This window comes from Zonotrichia leucophrys, chromosome 3 (assembly GCF_028769735.1).
Source record: "Zonotrichia leucophrys gambelii isolate GWCS_2022_RI chromosome 3, RI_Zleu_2.0, whole genome shotgun sequence".
NCBI classification, from domain to species: Eukaryota; Metazoa; Chordata; class Aves; order Passeriformes; family Passerellidae; genus Zonotrichia; species Zonotrichia leucophrys.
Genome location: NC_088172.1, coordinates 37484878 through 37506168, shown reverse-complemented (window position 1 = coordinate 37506168; position 21291 = coordinate 37484878). Strand labels below are relative to the sequence as shown.

The following is a 21291-nucleotide window of genomic DNA, read 5'->3' as shown; positions in this document are numbered from 1 at the left end:
CCCCTCTCAGGTGTGCTCAGGGGGCACTCAGAGCACGACTCAAAGAGCACAGCTAACAGCAAACCCTGTGGGAGGCTTTGCCAAGGGAAATAGTCCCTGAGGCCAGAGAGGGAGAGAGCATTTCAGAGCAGGCAAAAATTGCCATGCATGCCCATCTGCGTGCTTTAAAACCTCCCACGAGCTGGTTTTCCCTGAAATGATGAGAGATGATAGAAACATGTGATGTACAGGTCCAGTGGCAAACAGGGCTGTGTGTGCCACTCAGTTATTTCTCCCATCAGGGCAAGCATGCAGGAACATGTACAACCACGGGGGCACTCGTGTCTGGCCCTGTACCACCTAAATGAAAGTGCAGAGGAACTGAAAAAGCTAATGATGGTCCTGCTGTGTACTCAGCCTGTGTCCCAGGCAGTGACTACAATCTTAATTACTGTTCCATGAAGAAATGTTGCTAGTCAGAGGTATTGTAATTATTTATTGTTAGTAGGTCCAGGAGACAGTGCACTATATCCCTGACTTTTCTGTTTGTTTGTTTTTTTAACTCAGAAATAAATGGCAGCAGACTAAATAAATAAAGTCAGCCTCTGAAAAGGTCACATTTGCCTACAGTCACAGTCCATATGCCAGTTTCTTATGCTAATTTTGGGACAGTGAAAAGTCTGACACTCTGGTCATGCTGCCTGTGATTGCCAGAGGGGGCTGCTCAGGTTAGTTAATGCAGGTTCCTTTAAGCATCAGAGGAGAAAAGATGGGCTGGGAAGGCCAGGAGACTCCATAAGGGAATGTAAAATTAGAGGAAAGTGGGAGGAAAATTAAACAAATAAAGTCTAAAATTCTTCCAGGTACTCAGGAGGCTTTAATCATCATGTGCTATGGATGGCACCATGCCACAGCCTCCTGATGAGGGAGAAACTTGCAAGGAAAATAGGATAAACTTTGAACAGAGAAAATAGCTTCTGACAAAGAATTTGGGGGATGATGACATTGATTGCATTGGATCCCATGTGAATTACACCACAAGAGAGTAAATCTGATTTTGGGCTTTAAGGTGCAGAGGGAGGAGTTTGCAAAAAGGGCCACTTTGCCTGTTCTACTGTGGGCATTTGAAACACACAGGATCCACATTTAGAGACTGGTTTGGATTTTCAAGAGAGACGTAAGAAGCTTTTCAATCTGCTTTTTAATTTCCTTTGCAATATCACAGAGATTTCATGAAGAGATAGATACTAGTTGTCTCACACACTGCCACAAAGAGCTTATGATCTGTTCATAAATTATGTGGTCACACACACAAACAATAAAAAAGGATGACTTACCTCCATCCACTGTGAGCATCCCCTGCAGAGGGGCAGGCAGAATGGACTATGACCTGTAGATATTTTATTTGTCTCATATTCATTTGTGCTTTCTCACTGGCAGAAGAAAGAGGTTAAAAGCTGAAATATTTTATCAAACAATTTTGAAATGACTTTGCAGTGAAGCAGCGTGCCTGGGGCATGGAGGGGCTTTATGAAGGCTTTTGATTAAGGGGATTCAGGTGATGGGGGAGCAGGACAGTCCACCCTTCTGGCCAGGGCTTGTGCAGGCACCCGAGCCCTTCTCACCAAGTGCCCACTGTGCTTGGCCGGTGATGGAGGGAGGTCTCCTGAGGAAGGCAGGTGCCACCAATCATTCTGTGTGTGGCTCCTCTGGTGATCCATGTAGTGGGACAGTCCTCAGACACTGAGCAGCTCCTAGAGCTCCTGCTGAGCACAGAAACCTCTGTGGTCCATCAGAATTTGCTGCCTTGGGTGGCTGCTGTCAGCCTCAGGCTGCGTGTGCCTCAGCCTGTGCATGAAGGCATTTCTTCCTTGGCAGCCCCTGATATCTCCATGGAACTGTGAGGAGTTGTCTTTGTGACCAGAGTTGTTGTCCCATTTAGTAAGAAGTGTAGCCAGAAATGGATGACATTGCCATTCTAGAAATCTCTTGCCAATTCGGTGCTACAGACATAGAAAATATGAAAACAGTGACACATTGAGCACCAGTAAACAATGCAATGGTGAGGAAAACTCCATGTGCAGGGTCTGAGTATGCGATGCAAGTTCCTCTCTGGTCCCGCAGAGCCCTGTTGCACAGGTTTAAGCTGCACTGCAAGAGCACTTATGCCTTCTGCTAGTGCTCTGTGTTTGCTCTCACCAGCCACTGTCAGATTACACAGGGGCCAAACTCTGGTTCCATAAAATGTCTGAAAGCTTCCTGTTAGCTGCTCTTGGATCAGGTTTGGAAGGGTGCCTTCTACTGACAGGCCCTTGCAAGCACAAACCTACTGAAAATTCATTCAGAGGCACCTTTCATCTGGGGTGTGTTTTTTAAATAGCAGCAAAAGCAGAAATTTAATCAGTACAATTTTGCAGATTCTATTGCCGAAGGTATGCAGGCTCTGACACACGAGCCAGCTGGAGAGGTTTTACACTGAATATTGAGTTTCTAGGTGATGAAAACAGGGTTGTTGCCAAACACAATGTAAAAATCATTGAGAAAACAGAAAATGGTGAGTAGTTGGAGAAGGAAATGGATCAAAACAGTTCTGAAAAGTCAAGGTTATATATTTATTTAGAAAATGAATTACAGGTATAGTCAAACTTTAGAGAGCTTGTCCTTTAACAATCAGCCCCAGTTAGCAAAGCTTTGCTCCCCAGTCACAGTGAGCTGCTCCTTGCAAACTTGCTGCATGATATTCCCATGCTTCAGTCTTAGGTCTGGAATATTTTGAAGTTTCCCAGGATGCTTTTATTATTCCAGATGTATCTAATCTGCACTTTGAGAGCCAACTGCAGCCTTCCCCAGGCACAGATCCAGTGTCCAGGCAGACAGCAAGCCTGGGAGTGGCCAGAACTCACCTTCCCAAAAGGGGCTCTTTGCCAGCAAAATAATCACAGCTGATGGCCCGAAACTTCCCCACTACCCTCTGCCAGCCTGTCAGGTGATCACTGAGGGACCAGAGCTTTTCTGCTGGAGTGGGAAGCAGTGGCACTGGGGTGACCACCTGGTTCTCAAACAGTCCAAGTTAACACAGCAGGCTGTAGTCAGTAATGCACATGCTTTTCTTATTCCTGAACTTAATTATTAAATTAATATCCTCTTATTCATGCTGTCCAATTAAAATGTTAAAATGTGATTTGAATATAAATGTATCTCTCATGCATGGAAGTGGAAGCTTTCAGCATCTTCGGAATCCATGGTCCCTGAAATCTCTAAAGACAGAAACGTAAGAGCTACTCCAGTTTATGCCAGAAAACTATGAATCTTTTATAAGTATTATTTCTCAAAATGTAATATAAAAGTACATCACATCCCTAAGGAATAAAGTTAACTTTATGTGAGAAATGTGTGAAATTTCTGCCCTCTGCCCAAAAGAAGATATTTCCCTACTGACTTTTGTAATATCAGTTCTTCAGATTTAGGGGGCTAATTTATTTCTTGGGACAGATATCTGTGGTAAGCACGGGAAACCCTCCCAGAGTCAGGGGCTGGCTGCTCCTGGTGGGGGAATGGGAGGCAGCACATGGGCTGGTGCAGGAGCACCCCAAGCACCTCAGGGCTCCCCAGCACGCTGCTGGGATGACATCTGGAGAAGCAGGGGACTGCCTGCAAGGCATATTTCAGTGGGAAAGAGGGGAGAGTTCCACATCTTTTTTCCAAAACAGGCACATTAGCCCTGGTGATTTCATGTAGTAGGTTTAATCTGGGAAAGAAGGAAAAATGGAGATTTTATCCCATATTATGAACTCAAGAAAGGAGCTCACAATGGGGAATTAGGGCAACTCTACTCAGGACAAGGGTTGTCTCTGTGTTAGAAATGTACTTACTTGCCAAGGTAACTCAGGATGCCAGTGTGTAAACCACTTAGAGTAGCACAGGAGGCAATAAATGCCAACACAAAACATCCAGACCACCTCAAGCTGTACATCATGACAATTTTCTCGTTTACCATATAAAGTTTGCTTATATTTCTTATTAATCTGAATCTGGGGAAGACAGGGAATTTTTCAACTTGACTCCAGTTTCTGTTCTAGGGATTCTTTCTGTTAATTACAGATGATTTCAGGGATCAGACCAGTTTAAATTAAATTGCTGGTTCAGAATCACAGCCTCAGTGCCATATAATTAATTAATTAATTAATGTCAGACTGTCAGACATCTTTACATCTCCAGCACTTGGGGTCAGAGTTGGAGAAAACTGAAAGCTGAGGATCTTGATGTTGGAAATTACAGCTGGTAGGTCAGGGAGAGAGGAATGATGTGCTGTGTTACAGTCCTCCCAGTCACTGGAAAGTTCACTCAGTCCCAGTTGCAGATGGTCAAAGGCAGGGTGGCAGAGAAGCAGGTGGAGGCTGATTGCGGCCTGGAAAGGGAGCAGCCCTCCATTACACATCCCTACATCCAGAGGGATGCTGGGGATGGATGCAGGGTCTCATGAGCCACCTAAGCAGGAGTATGATGACTGTGGAGGCAGTGAGGGGAGGACCTATCTCCTTTGGAGACTTTGCAGCCTGCCAGCACCAAGGGGAGGGTGCTCAGATCAGGCAGGGGAGGCGAGGAAATGAAGTGGAGGAAGCCTGATGGGAAGGCCTGGCAAGTAGAGCTTGGAAGTCTGCAGGAGCATCTATTTGTATCATAAATACCAAAATTATAATACTCAGCCCTTGGCCTTAGCTCTCCATCCTGTCTCTCCAAGATCCCAGAGGGAGTTTTGCACAGCTCCTGGACAGATCCCTCAGCAGCCCATTTTACCACCCCAGGATTTCAGGACAGAGGATTTTAAGAGGGTCTTTTTAGCAAAACAAAATGGCACCTGTGCATACACAGAAGTTGAGGCAGGAAGTCTCAGGACAATGAGGGGAGGGATCCAAGTTGTTTTTCTGGGACCTTGTCTTGCAAATGGTAAACCACAGTCTGAGGCAAAGATCTGCAAGTGGAACCCCTCCCACGCCTGCAGCTCACCAAGGCTGGACACCAAGCCTGCTGTATTTCTTCTTGCTTCTTTGCAATATCAGAGGTGGGGCCACTAGCCCCACATAAGATAGAGAGGCAAGGAAGGAATTGCCTTTGCTTTGTCCCTTCTTTGTGCACATTTGCCTTTGCCACCTCTGCAGAGTGACCCTTGCCACTCTCACAGCCTCGCTCATCCATTTTTCACATCTTTCCTTTGGTGCTCTGCCTGTACTCACTCACTCTCCATAAAGTTTCATTCCCCCATCTCCCTGCTACAGGCTGCACATCTGCAACAAAAATGTCAGGCCAAATGAAGAAAGGCAAGATCAGGAGGCGAGGCTGGCCTCGGCTGCTCCTGGGGGTCCCATTCTCGCCTGGGTTTGCCGGTTCTTCTGGCTCATTAAGCAAACCTGAGTGAGAAGGGGCATGCAGCTACTGCTCTACCTGCTGTCACCAGGGTGCTATCCTTCAAAAGAACACCTCCTCAAGGACAGCACTGTCACTGCTGATGAATTTAACTTAAAAAAAATAATCAGGCTCTAAGAAGGCACTGGGAACCATTTTCCCTTTCTTTTGCTCTTAGTAACAAAAGAAGGTGCAGACACCATCAACGGTTTTTGTCTGGATTTTGAAGAATCCTGTGGTTTTTTCCTGCCAGCTCCCTGTCTCTTCATTAAGGCACCAGGTGTTGGGAGGGAGAAGAAGGCAGGATACAGCACAGACACTGCTTGCCTGCTGCCCAGTCCTTTCTCACCCCAATGCAGTGACTGAAAATACCAGGACCTGATCTCAGCACCTGAAGAGCAAGCCTGCTGCAGGACCCCTTCTGACACTCCTGAACCTGCAGCAGCCAGCAAAGCACCTGTGGCAGACACATTGATGGGTTTCTGCTCACTGAGACACGTTTGCAAGTGTAAAAGGGTGTTTCCTTGCTTTAACTCTGTTTGATTTGGATCCTCTGGCAAATTATTTGATTAAGCACTTTACATTTGCTGTTGCAGGGTAATCTTCAGCACAGGCTGGAGGCATGCAGGTGCAAAGGCCTGAAAGCACCTGCAAAGAGAAATGTGCCAATTTCCAAGATGTGAAAGCCACCCAGCAGAGCGCCACCCATGCCCAGACTGGCTGCTGCACCTCCTTCAGCTCCCATGGGGCAGGCACAAAGTCAACCACAGCATTTATAGGAACAGCCTCAGGTGGTTTCCTGAGCAGAGGAGACAAGGATGCTTGGTTTTCTATAGATGGTGACATTGGTGACCTGTAACTGCCTGATTCTGGTGTCTGGGAGGGTGTCAGGTCTCACAAGATTTTTTCCCAGCATCAAACTTTTATATTGTGTATTCTGCTCTCATTGTCTTGTAGGAGCACAACTGGGTCTCACATCTCCATCTTTTACATATTTCCACTACACCTGCAGCCTTTGCACTCCTTGCTCTTGTGCTCCATCAGGTCTGTTTGAAACAAAGCAACAAAAGTCATATGAGGAGTGAAGGAGAGCATGAGTCTGGGAGTACATGAAGTCTTACTCTGCAGGATAGTAAACTAAATAAATGAACCAACTTTTTGCATTGCATATCTCAGGTACAAAGTGATGTCACTGAGGGAAAACTGTCATCTCCCACAGTGGGAGACACAGTGGCTCCAGGGCAAGATACACAAAGTCTATGCAGTGACAGATGCCACTGAATGTTGTTTTGGATGCTGCAACTACTTTCAGTTCTATCGAGGAGAGTTAAATTTCTTCTGTGCTGCAAGGAGATGGTGATATGGGGCTACCACTTCCAACAAGAGACTACAGCTCATTAGAAATCCATGTTTTTACGCTCCAGAACATAAACACATTCACCCCTCTTGTATCTGTGTACACTTTTCACTGTAGCGCAGCTCTATGTAGGGAAAACTCACAAATATCTCTTTGAATACCTCAGGATCAATCCTCTTGGGAGTGCCTTCAAGAAGAAAATGTATTTGCATTTTCTTCAGCTTTTTTAAACTGCTTCTGAAAATGCCTGAACCATAAAATAGCTGGCAAAACCAAACCACTCAAGGAACTATGGGGGGGAAACATATTAATTTACTCAAATGAGGGGTACTGAAATATTTTGCTCACTTTTGCTGGAGAAACAACATGGGGCAGTGGTTGGGTATGGGTGATGGGAGTGTGAGGAACCTGGATCCTGCAATCAGCTGCCCTTGTCCCAGGAAAGTTGCTTTCCATGTCTGGTTGTCTTCTGGCTCCTGGAGGGGACTCTGTGGGACATGTGGGAGAATGAGACACTGAAAGGATAGTATGTCCAACTTGGAACCTGACAATGAATCTGAAACAAGCCCAGGAATCTCATCTTTCTTACCCAGGAAGCTTGAGTTTTCACTTTCAAAAAGGCATTTCTTTCCTCTGCAATGTAAGGCACTATTAACCAGGAGCACAGGACAACACAGAACTGCCCACTGCACACAGGCATGAGCAACCAAGTGCAGGATTCACAAGGGCCTTGTAGATATCTAGATTCATGAGCTTGAGTTTTTCTGGACTCATTTTATAATTAGAAGAAGCAAGTACACATAGGACATGATAAACTTCACCCTAGTGTCAGATATAAAGTAGACAAGTCAAACCTAACTTTCGGAAACAAGAAAAATTTTGGTCTAGATACTTAAAAACAGATGTCTACAAGGAAGGGACAAACTGGATCTGATCAGTGGACACTAGAGCCACTAAAGCCACCACAAACTACATTTATATCTGGACAACTTCAACCATTTATATCTGGAGACATCCCCACACCTTCAACCACACTGGCCACATCTGTCCTGACACCGTGGGAGGTCAGACATCCAGCACCCATGGAGACACCTGTGTCCAAGTGTTTGAATGTAGGCCTTTGGGTGTCATAATCTAAGTCTGGTTGTCTAAAATAGTCATCTTGTGCCACCTTAGATGGAAATATCTCAACACTTAGATGAGCTGAAGTGTATGAGATATTTTGGCAGATGCAACACAGGGTATCACGTTAAAATGACCAGAGGCAACTATAATGAGATGAAGATAAACTGGGGTTTGAAATTAGGTGGGATGAATCCCATTTTTGGTTTCCACAGCTAGCACAGATATTTGTGTTTGGATTTTTTCTTGAATGATTGATTTGGGAAAATAGGCCTGTCTACTTATATCCTGTTGGCTAGACAGTGTCAAGAGTTCTATGTAGAAATTCTCTTCCTGGGGTCAAAACGAGCAAAAGAGTCCCTCAGAGAAGCAGCTTCTCATTTCAATCCCCAAAGCAATAGGCAAGAAAAGAGAAGTGGTTTGCAAATCACTGTAAAAGAACTTTGTGCCACAGATAAAAATTATCCTGACCTTTCTTTGAGCAATGGTGAAATGGGTGTTCACCATGAGAGGTCATTAGGCAATCACATACAGACATGCAGAGAATATTGGCTCAATGCTTTTATTAGCAAAAATTCCTACTGTCTGCTTCACTAAACCCTTACCTTTCATGTACTCTGCACTGCTGCTTTGATATTCACGACGAAGAGATGGGTAATGTCTCATGTCCCTGAACACTCCCCAGGAGGAGCAGGCAGGTTTAAAGCTCTGCTTCTGGATCTGACAGTGCTTTTCTTTTTGCTCACCTACTCCTCAGACCATCATCTCTGAGCGGTCACAGTCAAAGGGCTGCCCTGCTGTGCACAGAGAAAAGGGGAAAACAGTCATGTTACTGACTGAAAGGTATCCCCTCCCTCTTGTTTAACAATGGGATATTCCCCCACAAATGTGCTTTCCTGAACAGCATCTGAAGAAAAGACAGACAAGATCACAAGAAGTTTATCTCTTTTCCCCATTCCACATACCACTGTTGGGCATGCAGATCAGTGAGACACAAAGCTCTGCGGGAGTCAAGAGTTGGAGGCAGGGCTGCAAATGCTGACAGGTCAGAGTCTTTCTGCAGCTGGGAGCAATGGGTGTAGGGGAGGGAAGGGCAATCTCCTTCAGCTGCTGAGGAACCGGCACATTTTCTACTTGACTGCACCCCTGCATGTTCCTTTGGCTTACAGCAGGAATTGCTTGTTCCTTCCCTATGTGTCATCCCTGTGCCCGTCCAGGCACAGGTTTGCATGAGACCTGGTATAAACCAAGTTAAAATGATCATCCTGTGGAATTACCGATATAAAATTTAATGTGGTATTTTTACCTTCAGTCCTCGCATTTACTGGAGTGCAGCTTAAAAGCTGCATTTATTGCAGACATTTATTTTTATTAAGAATGGATCTTTGCAGTCCATCAAAAACACTCAGCCTGGGAGGAAATGCACCGTGGCTCTCTCTGCTCTCAGCTGTAGCTTCCAGCACTGTAACCTGCATTGCTAATTGTGCAGCACACACAGCAACACATGGTGCAAAGTGTGCGTGGTGCAAAGCATGGGCTGTGAGGAGCATCCTACAGCTCAGCACTGGCCTAGGGAATGTTTTCTCCCCACCCCTGGCATCCCATGGGGCAGACTGCTGTGCACAGGGTGCTCCTCAGGATCCTCTGAAGTCACACCTGAACCTCTGCTGCAGGGGGGTGTGAGACTTCACCCTTCCTGCGGTGCTTGCCAAGGTGGGGAGAAGTGTTTCCCTGCTGCCTCCTCTCTGGGACCTGATGGGGCAATGAGGAAGGCAGGGTTAGAAATTGCATTTCCAAACGACAGTGCTTGAGAGACAAGTCAGGAGAGGTTACCCTGTGCCTAGCCCTGCATTATGTGATGAGAAGCCGTAAATGCAGTTTCCTGCTGTTATTTTTAAACTGAGAATACAAAAGTGATAGACCCAGGTCAGACTGAAGCTGCACCATCCTTGGGCATCCAAAAGCTAGTGCATTTGGAAAAGCACAAGGACAGGGCAAACATACACTGTTTCCCTCCCAGAGCATTCTCCCCAGCTATTTGTACTACAGTGCTTTCCTGAACCTTTGTTAGTAGCCTGTAATTTGCTTCCTTGAATTTGCCCTTAAATTTCATCAAACTCTCATGACTTGCCTTGAACCCACCAAGCTTTCCAGCACTGAGCTGTGGGTCAAGCCCAGGCTGTGGCAGCAGCCAGAGCTGCCCCAGGAAAGTCATTCCAAGGTGACACCCTGACTTTGCTGGGGGCAGTCAGACAAGCCCCTGTGTCCCTCTGACCTCTTTGGCCAACCTGAAATTTGGCTGTGTGTATTTCCAGCCTGCCCAAGAGCTTCCTCCTGGCTGTCAGGGAAGGTCTTGCTGTGACCCCTCAGGGTCAGGCAGGAGCAGTTTTTGTGTGTCTGCTGCCCTTCCCTGCTGCTGGGGAGCCCCACAGGATCTGCAGCAGTGTGACAACATTTCCCTTAGCACACAAGAAAGGAGAATCAAGTCACGGTTGGGCTTGTAATAAAATGTAATTACAACAGCTTGGATGCCGAAGTTGACAACGTCTTTGCTGTATCAAATCAAGTATGTTACACTGAGATCCTGTTGTGCACAGTTCATCTGGGTTTTGTGATGAAAAAAAACCCAGCTGTGTGTCAGCTCCTCACATGTGGTGAGGAGCCCTAAGAGGTTTGGCCAAAGCACAGTGTCACGAGTATTGAAAGGGCAGAAAGAGCACAAAAATCTGTGACTGTTAAAATCTCCTAACCACAACACATTTAATACTTGACCAGTTGCAAAAGAAAGCAGCATTTTTGACAAAGCAGTGCTCTGGGTCAGTACCTTTTGTTCTGGGGGTTGATAACTCAGAGTTTCTGAGGTGCCATCAGCTACTTTTACCATCAGAGGAGAATATGAAACAGACAATGCAGCGTGGTGTCCCCTGCAGGTGCACAGCCTCTGTCTCACAGCCCCATGGCCACCAGTGGTCCCTTCTGCAGGAACCATTCCCTTCCTCAAGCAGGGAGCAAACCTGGGCTGCATTTGTCTTCCTCAGCCTCCACCAAGCTCCTCTGCAAAGGTTTATCTTGCCAGGTTTTTTTTAAGGCAGACCGAAATGCAGAGCCTGCAGCGCTGGGCTTTCAGTGGGTTTTGGTGCCAAATCCAGTGTAATTGTTGCATTTCCTTTCCCTGCTGAACTGCCTGCCTGCAGACAGCCTGTAATGTAAGATCCTGGGAATGTTTTGCTTTGGGAGGTGGAAGGGACACCGAGGGTGTCCCTCAAAAAGCACTACAGGGAGCAAAATGAGCACTGCTGAAGGCAGAAGGAAAGCAGTGATGTTCAGGATAAGCTGGGCCTTTCCATTTAACTTGTGCTGTGGCAAGCCTGACGATTTTAACCCTGAAAGGACACTCTCTGCAGTCACAAGTGAAAGAAAAAGAAAAAGTTGTGAGGCTTTTCTTTGGTAAAAAACAAGCCTCATGGCAGGTTTTCATGGGGCTCCCGAGCTGGCTGAGCATGCCTGGAGAGTGAGAGCAATCACAGTGGCTCTGGACAGGGTGGTGAATCAGGCACTGCACGTTTGCTCGGCTCTGATGTTTGACATTCAGTGTTTGCTTGAGAGGTTTAGGTAGGTGGGGTTGAAGTTATAATCAGTCTAGGAGTCCCATCAGATATAGTGGATCTATCTGAACAGAGCAGATGCCCCTAGCATTATTGAAAACACACAGGTTTTAAGATATTGCAAATAAATGCATTTACTGGGGGGGTAGGGCTGGGAGCCCTCTATTTTTTATCATACTGGAGATTGTGTAAACTGGATAATATGGACAATACCTTAAAAGTGGGTTTCTTTTTGGTTAGTCACACTTACAGAGTTTTAACTAGGCATAACATACTTGCCATTGAAAAAAGAAGCCTCCAGCTGAAGATCTTGTCACCAGAGGCCCCTATCAAGTGGTACCCTTCCTACCATGTGAGTGAGCAATCCTGATTTCATTCCCAACAACATCAGCTCAGTCACACTGGGCTCTGAAATTGTGAAATTTGAAGTGCTCAGAGAAATTTGTAGGTTTTATAGTTGATAGATATTGTAAAAAAAAATTGTTGTTGATTGTGGTAATAAACAAACCTTTATTTGCTTTATGCAGAGAATGCTCTTGAACCACATCTTTAGGTTTTCTCTGAAGCTGAGAGAGCAATGAGCCTCCTCTGTGAAAAAACCCCAGAAAACAGGGAGTCTTCCATTATCACTGGCCTGAGGGAGCACAATTTTGACAACATTAGCCATTGCAAGGTTTATCATAAAGGTATGAGAATTGCTTGGACCTTTGTGCCTGGCAATGCTTGCAGGCAGGACTGGGACTACTATTCTGCCCATATGCAGGAAATCAAATGCCTGGACAACACAACATTTGGAAACATATTGCTTCAGCTGTTTGGTTTTTTTTAAATTAACCTTTGTTCATAGGTGACCCTTACTAGAAGCTGTGAAGGATGCTGTATATTCCCTTGGTGTTGTGCATATAGCCGTATATTTGTTTTCTTTATTAAAATCTGGGCAGAGGAAAATGGACCAGATTCCACTCCATCATCCATGCTCAACTTCAGCAGCTGCATGGAGTTACGGTGAAGTAACTGTGCTGGTGGAGTAGATCCAAAAGCCCACTACTAACATGCTTGGTAACAGATGCTGTAAAATTGCAGAGAGGAAATGTTTGGCAATTACCCTCTAACATGGCTACCTTGTCCTGGCTACCTCATGGCCCAGCCCAGCCTCCCCACGCAGGAGGGCTGTGGATGAAGAGGAGAGAAATCCATTTTGGTATTGGTACTACTTTTGAGGTGAGGCAGGATTTGCAGAACCACAGAATTTGTGAGAAAAACCATGTTGGCAGGAACTTTATGAGATCATTACTCCAAAACCCCTCTGACTGATGGCTGCAAGATCAAGCCTTCATCACACCTATCTGCAGGATGCAGAGTGAAGGTGGTATCCCCAAGGTTGTGGGATTCACCTCTTGGACATCTGCAATAGAAGCCTCACCACCTGAGCAACTCCCCCTGTACTCATGGTCAGGAGAGGGAAATGGGAAAAATAAGGGTTTTGTGGTCAGGTGAAGATAAGGCTGTGGTCAGGTGAGTCCCACCCAGGGTCATACATCTGTGGTGTGTTTCTTGCTGCTTTGTGAGCAATGGTAAGAGGGAAAATGACAGCACTGAGAAAACTGCCTTGGGATAAAAGAAAACCCAAAAACCAAAAAAGAAAATTAAATAAAGAGTTGGTTTGCTTTTTTTTTTTTTTGTTTGTCTCCTTAGGGCAGATGAGCCAGCCACCATGCCTGGACCCCAGCCTGGCTGCTGGGGAGATGCAGTCCCCCAGGATGGCAGGGAAGAAGCGAGGGCGGCCCCCGCTCCAGCCAGCACCCATCAAAATGGCTGTTCACAACCTCTTCTCAGCACCTGCCAGTGCTCTGCCAGGCATGAAGATCCCAAAGAAGAGAGGGAGAAAACCTGGGCACAAGGTATATGCATGGCTTTCACATTCCTTCTCCACCTCCTGGTGGTCTTCATGCATTTTCTTCTGGAATTTCAGCTGAAGTGCAGGAACAGAGGAAAAGTTGTGCAAGTCAGGGGCAGAGCAATGCAAAGAAAAAGAAAAAACAAAACAAAACAAAACAAGCCAAACCAAACCAAACCAAACCAAACCAAACCAAACCAAACCAAACCAAAAGAGAAGATGGTTTCTCTTCTACCTGAGCTGGTGAAAAAAAATCACAGAATCATAAAGTATTCTAAGTTGAAGGAGATCCATCAGGATCATTAAGCCCAACTCCTGGTCCTGCCCAGGACACCCCAAGAACCACACCATGTGTGTTTTCCCAAAGGTTAAAGTTATTTTAATTTGGTCTGTTTGAAAATGTTTTCCACAGTGTTGTGTGGGATGGTTGCACACCTTTGGGGAAGGGTTTCTCATTTTTCACTTTCCTTTTTCTCACTTATGGTGATTAGAAATTGAACAAACTGAACAGAGAAGGAAAGCAATACAGAGAAGGAGAGTGGAAATAAAGGGAGGGAGAGGGAGAAAAGGTACTTTCCAAAGGAAAAAAAGAAAAGAGGGACATTTGAGAAAAATAATGGTATTTCACTGTATTTGTCTGCTCCCTGCCCAGCTTTCTGTGCAGCCCTGGGGCAAAGGCAGAACTAAAGAAAGCCAGGAGCCCTTAGTGCCTTAAACCCTTCTGCTGCTGCTGCTGGGCTGGGTCTCTCCCACCACACTTGCAGTGGGCTCAGCACCAGTGGGAGCAGTGCCACTGTGATGCCTCACACCAGGCAAAAATGGGACTGTAATGCTCAGGGAAGGAGAATTTGTTCTGGGGAGTGAAATTGGGCCACAGCTTAGTAAGGGGTCTTGTGTGTTCAGCAGATTGCTCAGTTAATCTCTCTGTCTCCATCCCCAGCCAGCTCGGGGCTCTGTGCATGTTTGCCATGCGTGTTCCTTGTTTTCAATAGGCACTGGCACAGACATGCAGAGTGCTGCACAAGGAGGGCAAATTGCAGACTGCTGGAAAATCAGAGCTGCTTGGGTTTGTGGTTTCAAGACAGAAAAGCAAATAAAACAATCAGGGTATGCACAAGGCTGACCCAGCCTTCCTGGAGAAGGTCTTGTCTGGGGTGTTGCCTGGCTCTTCCATGGAGCTCTCCTGGTTCATAGCAGGCAACAACATTCCATGCATGGTGCTGCTGGCTGAGCTCTGGACACAGGGACCAACTGTTTGATTGCTGTGAGCCTTGGACTTGAGCTTAATCTAGAGCAGGCTACCCTCATCTTTACCTTTCCCTCCTTTCCCCTAACCTCTGTCTAACAGTACTCCAAAATAGAGCTCCAAGCTAAGACTGGGACAAATATTCAAGTGTTTTGTAAAATGTGGGATATGGAAATACTTTTTATTTTTTCACTTCCATATCAGGATAAAACTCCAGGTTGGAAATATCTGAATTGTTTTACTAGAGGTATTTCTTATATCAAGTTTATTATATATCATATTTATTTCAAGTAATTTAGTTATTATCAGTAAATGGGTGACTTGCAGACTCTTCAGATCAAAACCATCCAGTCTGGACAACAATACTTTGGAGATGTGATGAAATTGGGTCTTTGAGGCTTGAGATTTAGTGATTTGCCAAATACAACAATGACCTTGTATGCAGGGTTTTTCAGATCCTGTCCCTTCTGTCCCTGCTTGTCTTGGTGACCCCAACTTCTTGCTCATGCATTTGCATTTGATTTGTAATTTGACCAAAAAAAATGCTGAGGAATATGTTTCATGCTATCCCAAATGTACCCATCCACCTGGAAAAAAAGTCTTTCACCAATCACCACACATATATAAAGGGGAGAAGTGGCAGACTTAAATTCCTGAAAATGCTGCAGTAACACTGTGCTTTGGACCTACGTGGCCGAGCATTTGATTGCTGTGTCCCCCACTTCTTCCAAAGGGACACTTTAACCCTGCTGGGTACCACACATTCCTCCTCTTTGTCCCCAGGCACTTGGTGAGGAGGCAACAGCATCCCTCCTTCAGCACTGGATCTGAAATGAGGCATGGCACATAACAAGGCATCCTTTTATATCCAGTGGCTCAGGTGGATGAGGCTGACACGGATGAGCTGCAGCACCCATGGCACCTGGCCTGGTTGATTTGAGCTGTAGGATTCACACACCAAAGCAATGTTTTCCATGAGGCGCCTTTGTACGCTGTGTGCTCAGCTGAAGTGAGCCCCTCTCCATCCAAAGCACCTCCTCAGCCTGAGTCAAAAATTACATTTTTTGATGGGGAACTCTAGCTTGATTTAATTAGCTCCATAATTGTATGAGTTTCAGATACCACAAGACTTAAATTCATTTTAAAAAATGACTCCCTGCCCAAATGGCAGACGACCAAATTCTTTATAGCAGCCAGAGAGCTGAATTGTTACAGAGCAGATGGAAAAATACTTCTGAATTTTTAAGAAACTCAGAATTTACAGCCTAGATTTAAATTTATTTTGACCAAGATGTGAATAACAGGCATTTTCAATCACATGCTCTTTATAGACAGGTGACCCATTGCCTGTTTTCATTGATACTAAAGGAAATATCTATGTCTTCCTGAAATGACATTTTATCACACTTCATCACCAAGAAAAGTCTTTTCCTTGCTATCCTGTTTATTTTTTCACAGCTTTGGCTATAAAATTTCATCAGCTGTTTTTCCAAAAACCGTTTTGTACCTTATGTGGAGCTATTTGCCATAAAATGTTACATTTCTCCAAAATACAATATTCTTTCTGATTGTCTAAATCTCTGGGAAAAAGCCTATTCTGGCAGCCAGGGGAGGAGGTTAGTGGATGGATGGGTTTTATTTCTGTGGCTGTGAGTGAGAGCAGCCCTGAAGAGCTGCCTGGGAAGGCTGTAAGAGGGAAGGGTTTGTTAGCACCTTGCAGGGACATGGAGGGACATGCATGGGGCAGCACTGCAACACACACCACCACGTCCTTCCCTGAGGGCAGCAAAGCCATGGAAGCCTTTGAGCAGCTCGAGGGCAGCTCGTCCCTCTGTGCAGGCAGTGCAGCTCCCACCTGGGGAGGTGGCCCCAGCCCAGCCCAGCCAGGTGGGGAGGGCAGCGAGTGTCACACGTGTGGAGTGACAGCTCCATTACGGGGCACAGGTTACCCTGCTGCCCTAGGAGTCAATGCTAATGATGACAAATAAGCAGTCAGGATTTGGATGCATTGGGAATGAGATTGCACAGGCAACCTTAAAGTGTCCTGTTTATTCACCTATCCTGTGATACAGCCTTGGATTTCGAGGTTGTATAAGCTCCTGTCAAGGTTACCTGCCTCATTCTCTGTGAAACGCTGATGGGATGTAGGAGGCTGTGTGCAGACTCGCTTGCATCATTTGCTGTGCAGAAGGAAGTTATTGCACAACACAAGAAAAGGTGGAAAAGACCTTGGACTGTGTTTGCCTTTGCCAGCTGACCTCCCCTCTCACCCTCCATGACTGGGCTTATGCTATGAGTGTCCTCACTCACAGCCAAATGCACAGAGCCACGGACCCCAAAACATGTACTCAGAAGCTCTGTGCTTCCCTGGTGCATGTTTAATGGCAACCTTCTGTCCAGCCATCAGAAATCCACCTGGCAGGACCAGGCTGGCTCAGACGCTCACCTTAGTGCACATTTTCAGGGGCTGGAGATGGTTCTCTCTCTGGCAGCAAAAGCTCTCATTGCCAGGAGGTGCCTCTGCCCTCCTGTCTGGAAGGACAAAAACCCATGGGGATGGGGTGAATCCCAGGCTTTTCTAGCAATTTTTTTTTTCAGGAAAAGGGACAACTGGTACAAGGGAACAGGAAGCCATAAAAATGAGAATCTGATTCTAAATAGTTTAAGAAAACTGCAGGGAAATTGTATTGAGGTTCATCATGTTACTTTCCCATGTATTAAACAAGCTGGCAGAGATCTTCAGAAAGAAAAAAAAAAGTTGCCTGGCAAATGTTCTTCACCTTCTTTCATTTTTTTGGTGGGGAATGATATAAATACCAGTTAGATGAATCCTGGCTTCTCTGAAGAGGTGTGCAGATTGTAATAAAAACTCCAGGACTCAGGAGAGTCCCCAGCCACTGCACACTGAAACAATCTTGTAGCCAGCATCAATGGCACAAAAGCCCACTCTCTCTGCATCTAATTCATGGTGACTTTGATAAAGTAGACACATTTATTTCCTACCCAGAATCCCGGATCATCTTTCTGTGATCCCATTTCTGTGGTAGAAAGTCCATAAGAGTGGGGGTTGGTTGTAGATCTTGTTTTAAAGCAACCACTTTTACATCTCATGCTGTACATATCAAAACTCACAACATTTGATAGTCAAAAGTTGATTCCAATGCCTTACCACAAGGATTTCCCAATGTGCTCTGACAGATTTCCTCTGTCTCTTTTTCTCCTTCTCTTTCCCTCTTCTTCACTGCTTTTTTTGACTCTCGCGCATATGTGCTTTCTACTGGCAAGCTCTCAGTCAGTCAGCTGGTGGTTGGGTTGGCTTTTCCATAGAGAAGACTCAGTCCAAGAAAAGACATCTTTAAATGGAATACTTTGAGATTTACCCTTCATTATATTGAGGGACTACTCAGGATTTCAGTGGCCAGGAGGCAGCTAAGCTGTTGTTTGCTTAGTGTTCCATCTCTTGCACTAATCAGGCAGGCATTGTTTCATTTTGATTTAACAAAGGCCAGTTCTCTACTACCCCTAATAAAATGACATTTATCTGTACCCAGAGGCTGTAGAGCACATTTTCTTGCAATTAATTTTGCAGTAAATTGTTCACTAAAACAGGGGGGTTTCCACAAACAAAGAAAGGGGCTTCCACACGACAGAGTTTACACAAGCCTTGCTTCTGCTCATTTGCTCTTGAATGTAAGCCTGCCTGGACCTCCAAGATCTAGGAGAGGGAAAAGGTCTGATGATGCTGGTGAGGCAGTGCACAGTGTTGGTGGGGCAGCACACACTCACGAGGCTCAGGGGCTGAAGAGGGGACTTTTGTGCCTCTGTTTGGGACCACAGGAATGTGAGCCAGTAAGGATATTAGGGAGCCAACATGTAAGTGAAGCAGAATTTGTCAGGTATACTGTCTCAAAAATAGTATCCATATAGAGAAATGTAAGAATGAGAGCATACAAGTGTTGCTAGAGCCTGTCCAGAGAAGGACAACAAAGCCAGTGAAGGGTCTGGAGCATCAGTCTTATGAGGAGCAGCTGAGGGAGCTGGGGGTGTTTAGCCTGGAGAAAAGGAGGTTTGGGGGAGACCTTTTCAATCTCTACAGCCACCTGACAGGAGGGTGTAGCTCTCTTCTCCCAGACAACCAGCAACAGGGAAAAGGTAAATGGCCTCAAGTTGTGCTAGGGGAGGTTTAGATTGTATATTTGGAAAAAAAAAAATCTTTACTAAAAGGGTATTCAAGCAAAGGGAACAAAGGGAATGGTGGAATCACTGTACTTGGAAGTGTTCAAAAGATTTGTAGGTGTTTAGGGACATGGTATAGTAGTGGTCCTGGCAATGTTAGGAAATGATCAGACTTGGTGATCTTAGCAGTCTTTTCCAACCTAAATGTTGGATTCTTTTCTGATTCTATGTCTGCACATCTCTCTATAAACATATCTATTTTATATAATAAATACAGAGTGTGTACAAATGCACATATGTACATTTACATTCTTTGCGTATGTGTGTGTATATATATATATATATATATATATGTGATCAAAGACAAGCCCAGAAGCCTAACATAGGGGCTACCCAAAGTTTCACTTTGCCAGCCCACTTTGCCATAGAAAAGTGAATAATTGACATATTGCTATAGAATGTAATAAATCATGCTGCTTCTCACCTTCTTAGATGGAATAAATGCCAAACTGGATGGAGACCTTGATTTTTGAAACTCCGTTCTCTTCCCATTCAAAAGTAAAGCTTTTGATACTGTCTCTCACAGTATCCTTCTGGACAAAATGTCAGGCACACAGCTGGATAAACACATCATGCCATGGGTGAGCAACTGGCTCACCAGTCAGGCACAAAGTGTTACAGGGAATGGGGTGACATTGGACTGGTGACCTGTCACTGATGGGTTTCCCACAGGGCTCCATCCCCAGCCCTGTGCTCTTCAACATCTCCATAAATGACTTGGCTGCAGGACTGGAAGGGACACTAAGCGAGGTCACAGATGATAAAAAACAGGGAGGAGCTGTTGCTTCCTTCCAGGGCAGGGGGCCCAACAAAGAGACCTTGACAAATCGGAGGATCGGGCAATCACCAACCATATTTCAATTTCAATGAGGGAAAGTGCTGGATTCTGTACCTGGGATGGATACATGGACAGACTGGGCAATGAGAGGCTGGGAAGCAGTGCTGTGGAAAGGGACCTGGGGCTCCTGGTCAGTGACAAGTGGAACATGAGTCAGCAGTGCCCTGGCAGCCAGGAGGGCCAGTGGTGTCCTAGGGGCACCAGGCTCAGCATCACCAGCCAGGCAAGGGAGGGGATTGTCGTGCTCTGTTCTGCACAGGGACGGCCTCACCTCGAGTGCTGGGGGCAGTTCTGGGCACCACAATATAAAAAGATATTAAACTATTGGAGATCATGTAAAGGAGAACAACAAAGATGGTGAAGGGCCTTGAGGTGGAGACATATGAGGAACAGCTGAGGTCACTTGGTTTGTTCAGCCTGGAGGAGACTGAAGGGACACCTCATTGAAGTCTACAGTTTCCTCATGACGGGAAAAGGAGGGGCAGACACTGATTTCTTCTCTTTGGTGAGCAGCAACAGGACCTGAGGGAATGGCATGAAGTTGTGTCAGGGAAGATTCAGGTTGGATATTAGGAAAAGGTTCTTCACCCAGAGGGTGTTGGGCACAAGAACAGGCTCCCCAAGGAAGTAAGCATCGAGCCTGACAGAGTTCAAAAGGATTTGGACAATGCCCTCAGGCACAGGGTGTGACTCTTGGGGATGGTCCTGTGAAGGGCCTTGATGATCTTTGTGGGTCCCTTCCAACTCAGCATAGTCAGTGATTCTGTGAAAACAAACAGACAGCCCTTTGTTGCTGGTCATTATTGATCCCAATCTGAAGGCTAGACAACTCTACAAAAACAGGACAACACAGGCAAGTGAGAAATGGCACTAACCAGGGGCCAGCTCAGGGTCCCTCATACTGTACAACTGCCATACAGCAGGAGGTCAAATCCACAGCTTGTCCCAGATCCTTTTATTTATTATTTTTCCCTCTTTCAGACTGAAAACAAAAGGATTTAGCCTGCCCCAGGGGAGGTGGTGGTAAAAACTAACTTAGATCTTCTTAAGTCCTACATATTTTCCTCTCCTTTCCCTAGCTTTCTAGTTTTATCATTATACTGAAACAGTGACAATTATTTTAGACATTTGTAATTCCTAGTTAGGGACAGCAAAGGTCTTCATCCAAAGCAACTTCTACTCTCCATCAGGGATTGCTCAAGGTTTGGTTTGGATGCAGTTGTCTGACTTCATTTCAACCTAAAATATACTTTGTACGTTGTCCATTGAAACACAACAAAAGGAAATAAATACCTCTCAGAAGAACATTTTGGTGTAGGACATGTAAATATATAAACCAGCAAGCTTTGTGCTTGGTTCTCTGCTTTCCCCCTACTTCCCTTCTCACCAAAAGAAAAACTAGAGTGGTACCTTCAGGTCACATCCATCACTTCAGTCCTTTTTAAATATGAGGACCTGATCATCATTTAACTGGTGAGATGTTGCTAGGTACTGATAGCATAAAGACATAGTGATATTGCACCACAAATTCACATCATGCTTCTCTTTTCCAAGCTGGGCTGCAGGTTGCAAAGCTCACTGGGTGCAGCAGCGCAGCAGTTTGCATTT

At 45.5% G+C, this 21291-nt stretch overlaps 1 protein-coding gene across 1 annotated transcript in view; it reads left to right on the top strand.

Moving 5' to 3' along the window:
- SCML4 (Scm polycomb group protein like 4) overlaps nt 1–21291 on the top strand; it is a 65003-nt gene that overhangs the window by 9194 nt on the left and 34518 nt on the right. Inside the window, exon 2 of the mRNA XM_064706886.1 lies at nt 13162–13367. Coding sequence (XP_064562956.1) covers nt 13167–13367 — 201 coding nt within the window. The 5' untranslated portion in view covers nt 13162–13166. The remainder of the gene's footprint in view (nt 1–13161; nt 13368–21291) is intronic.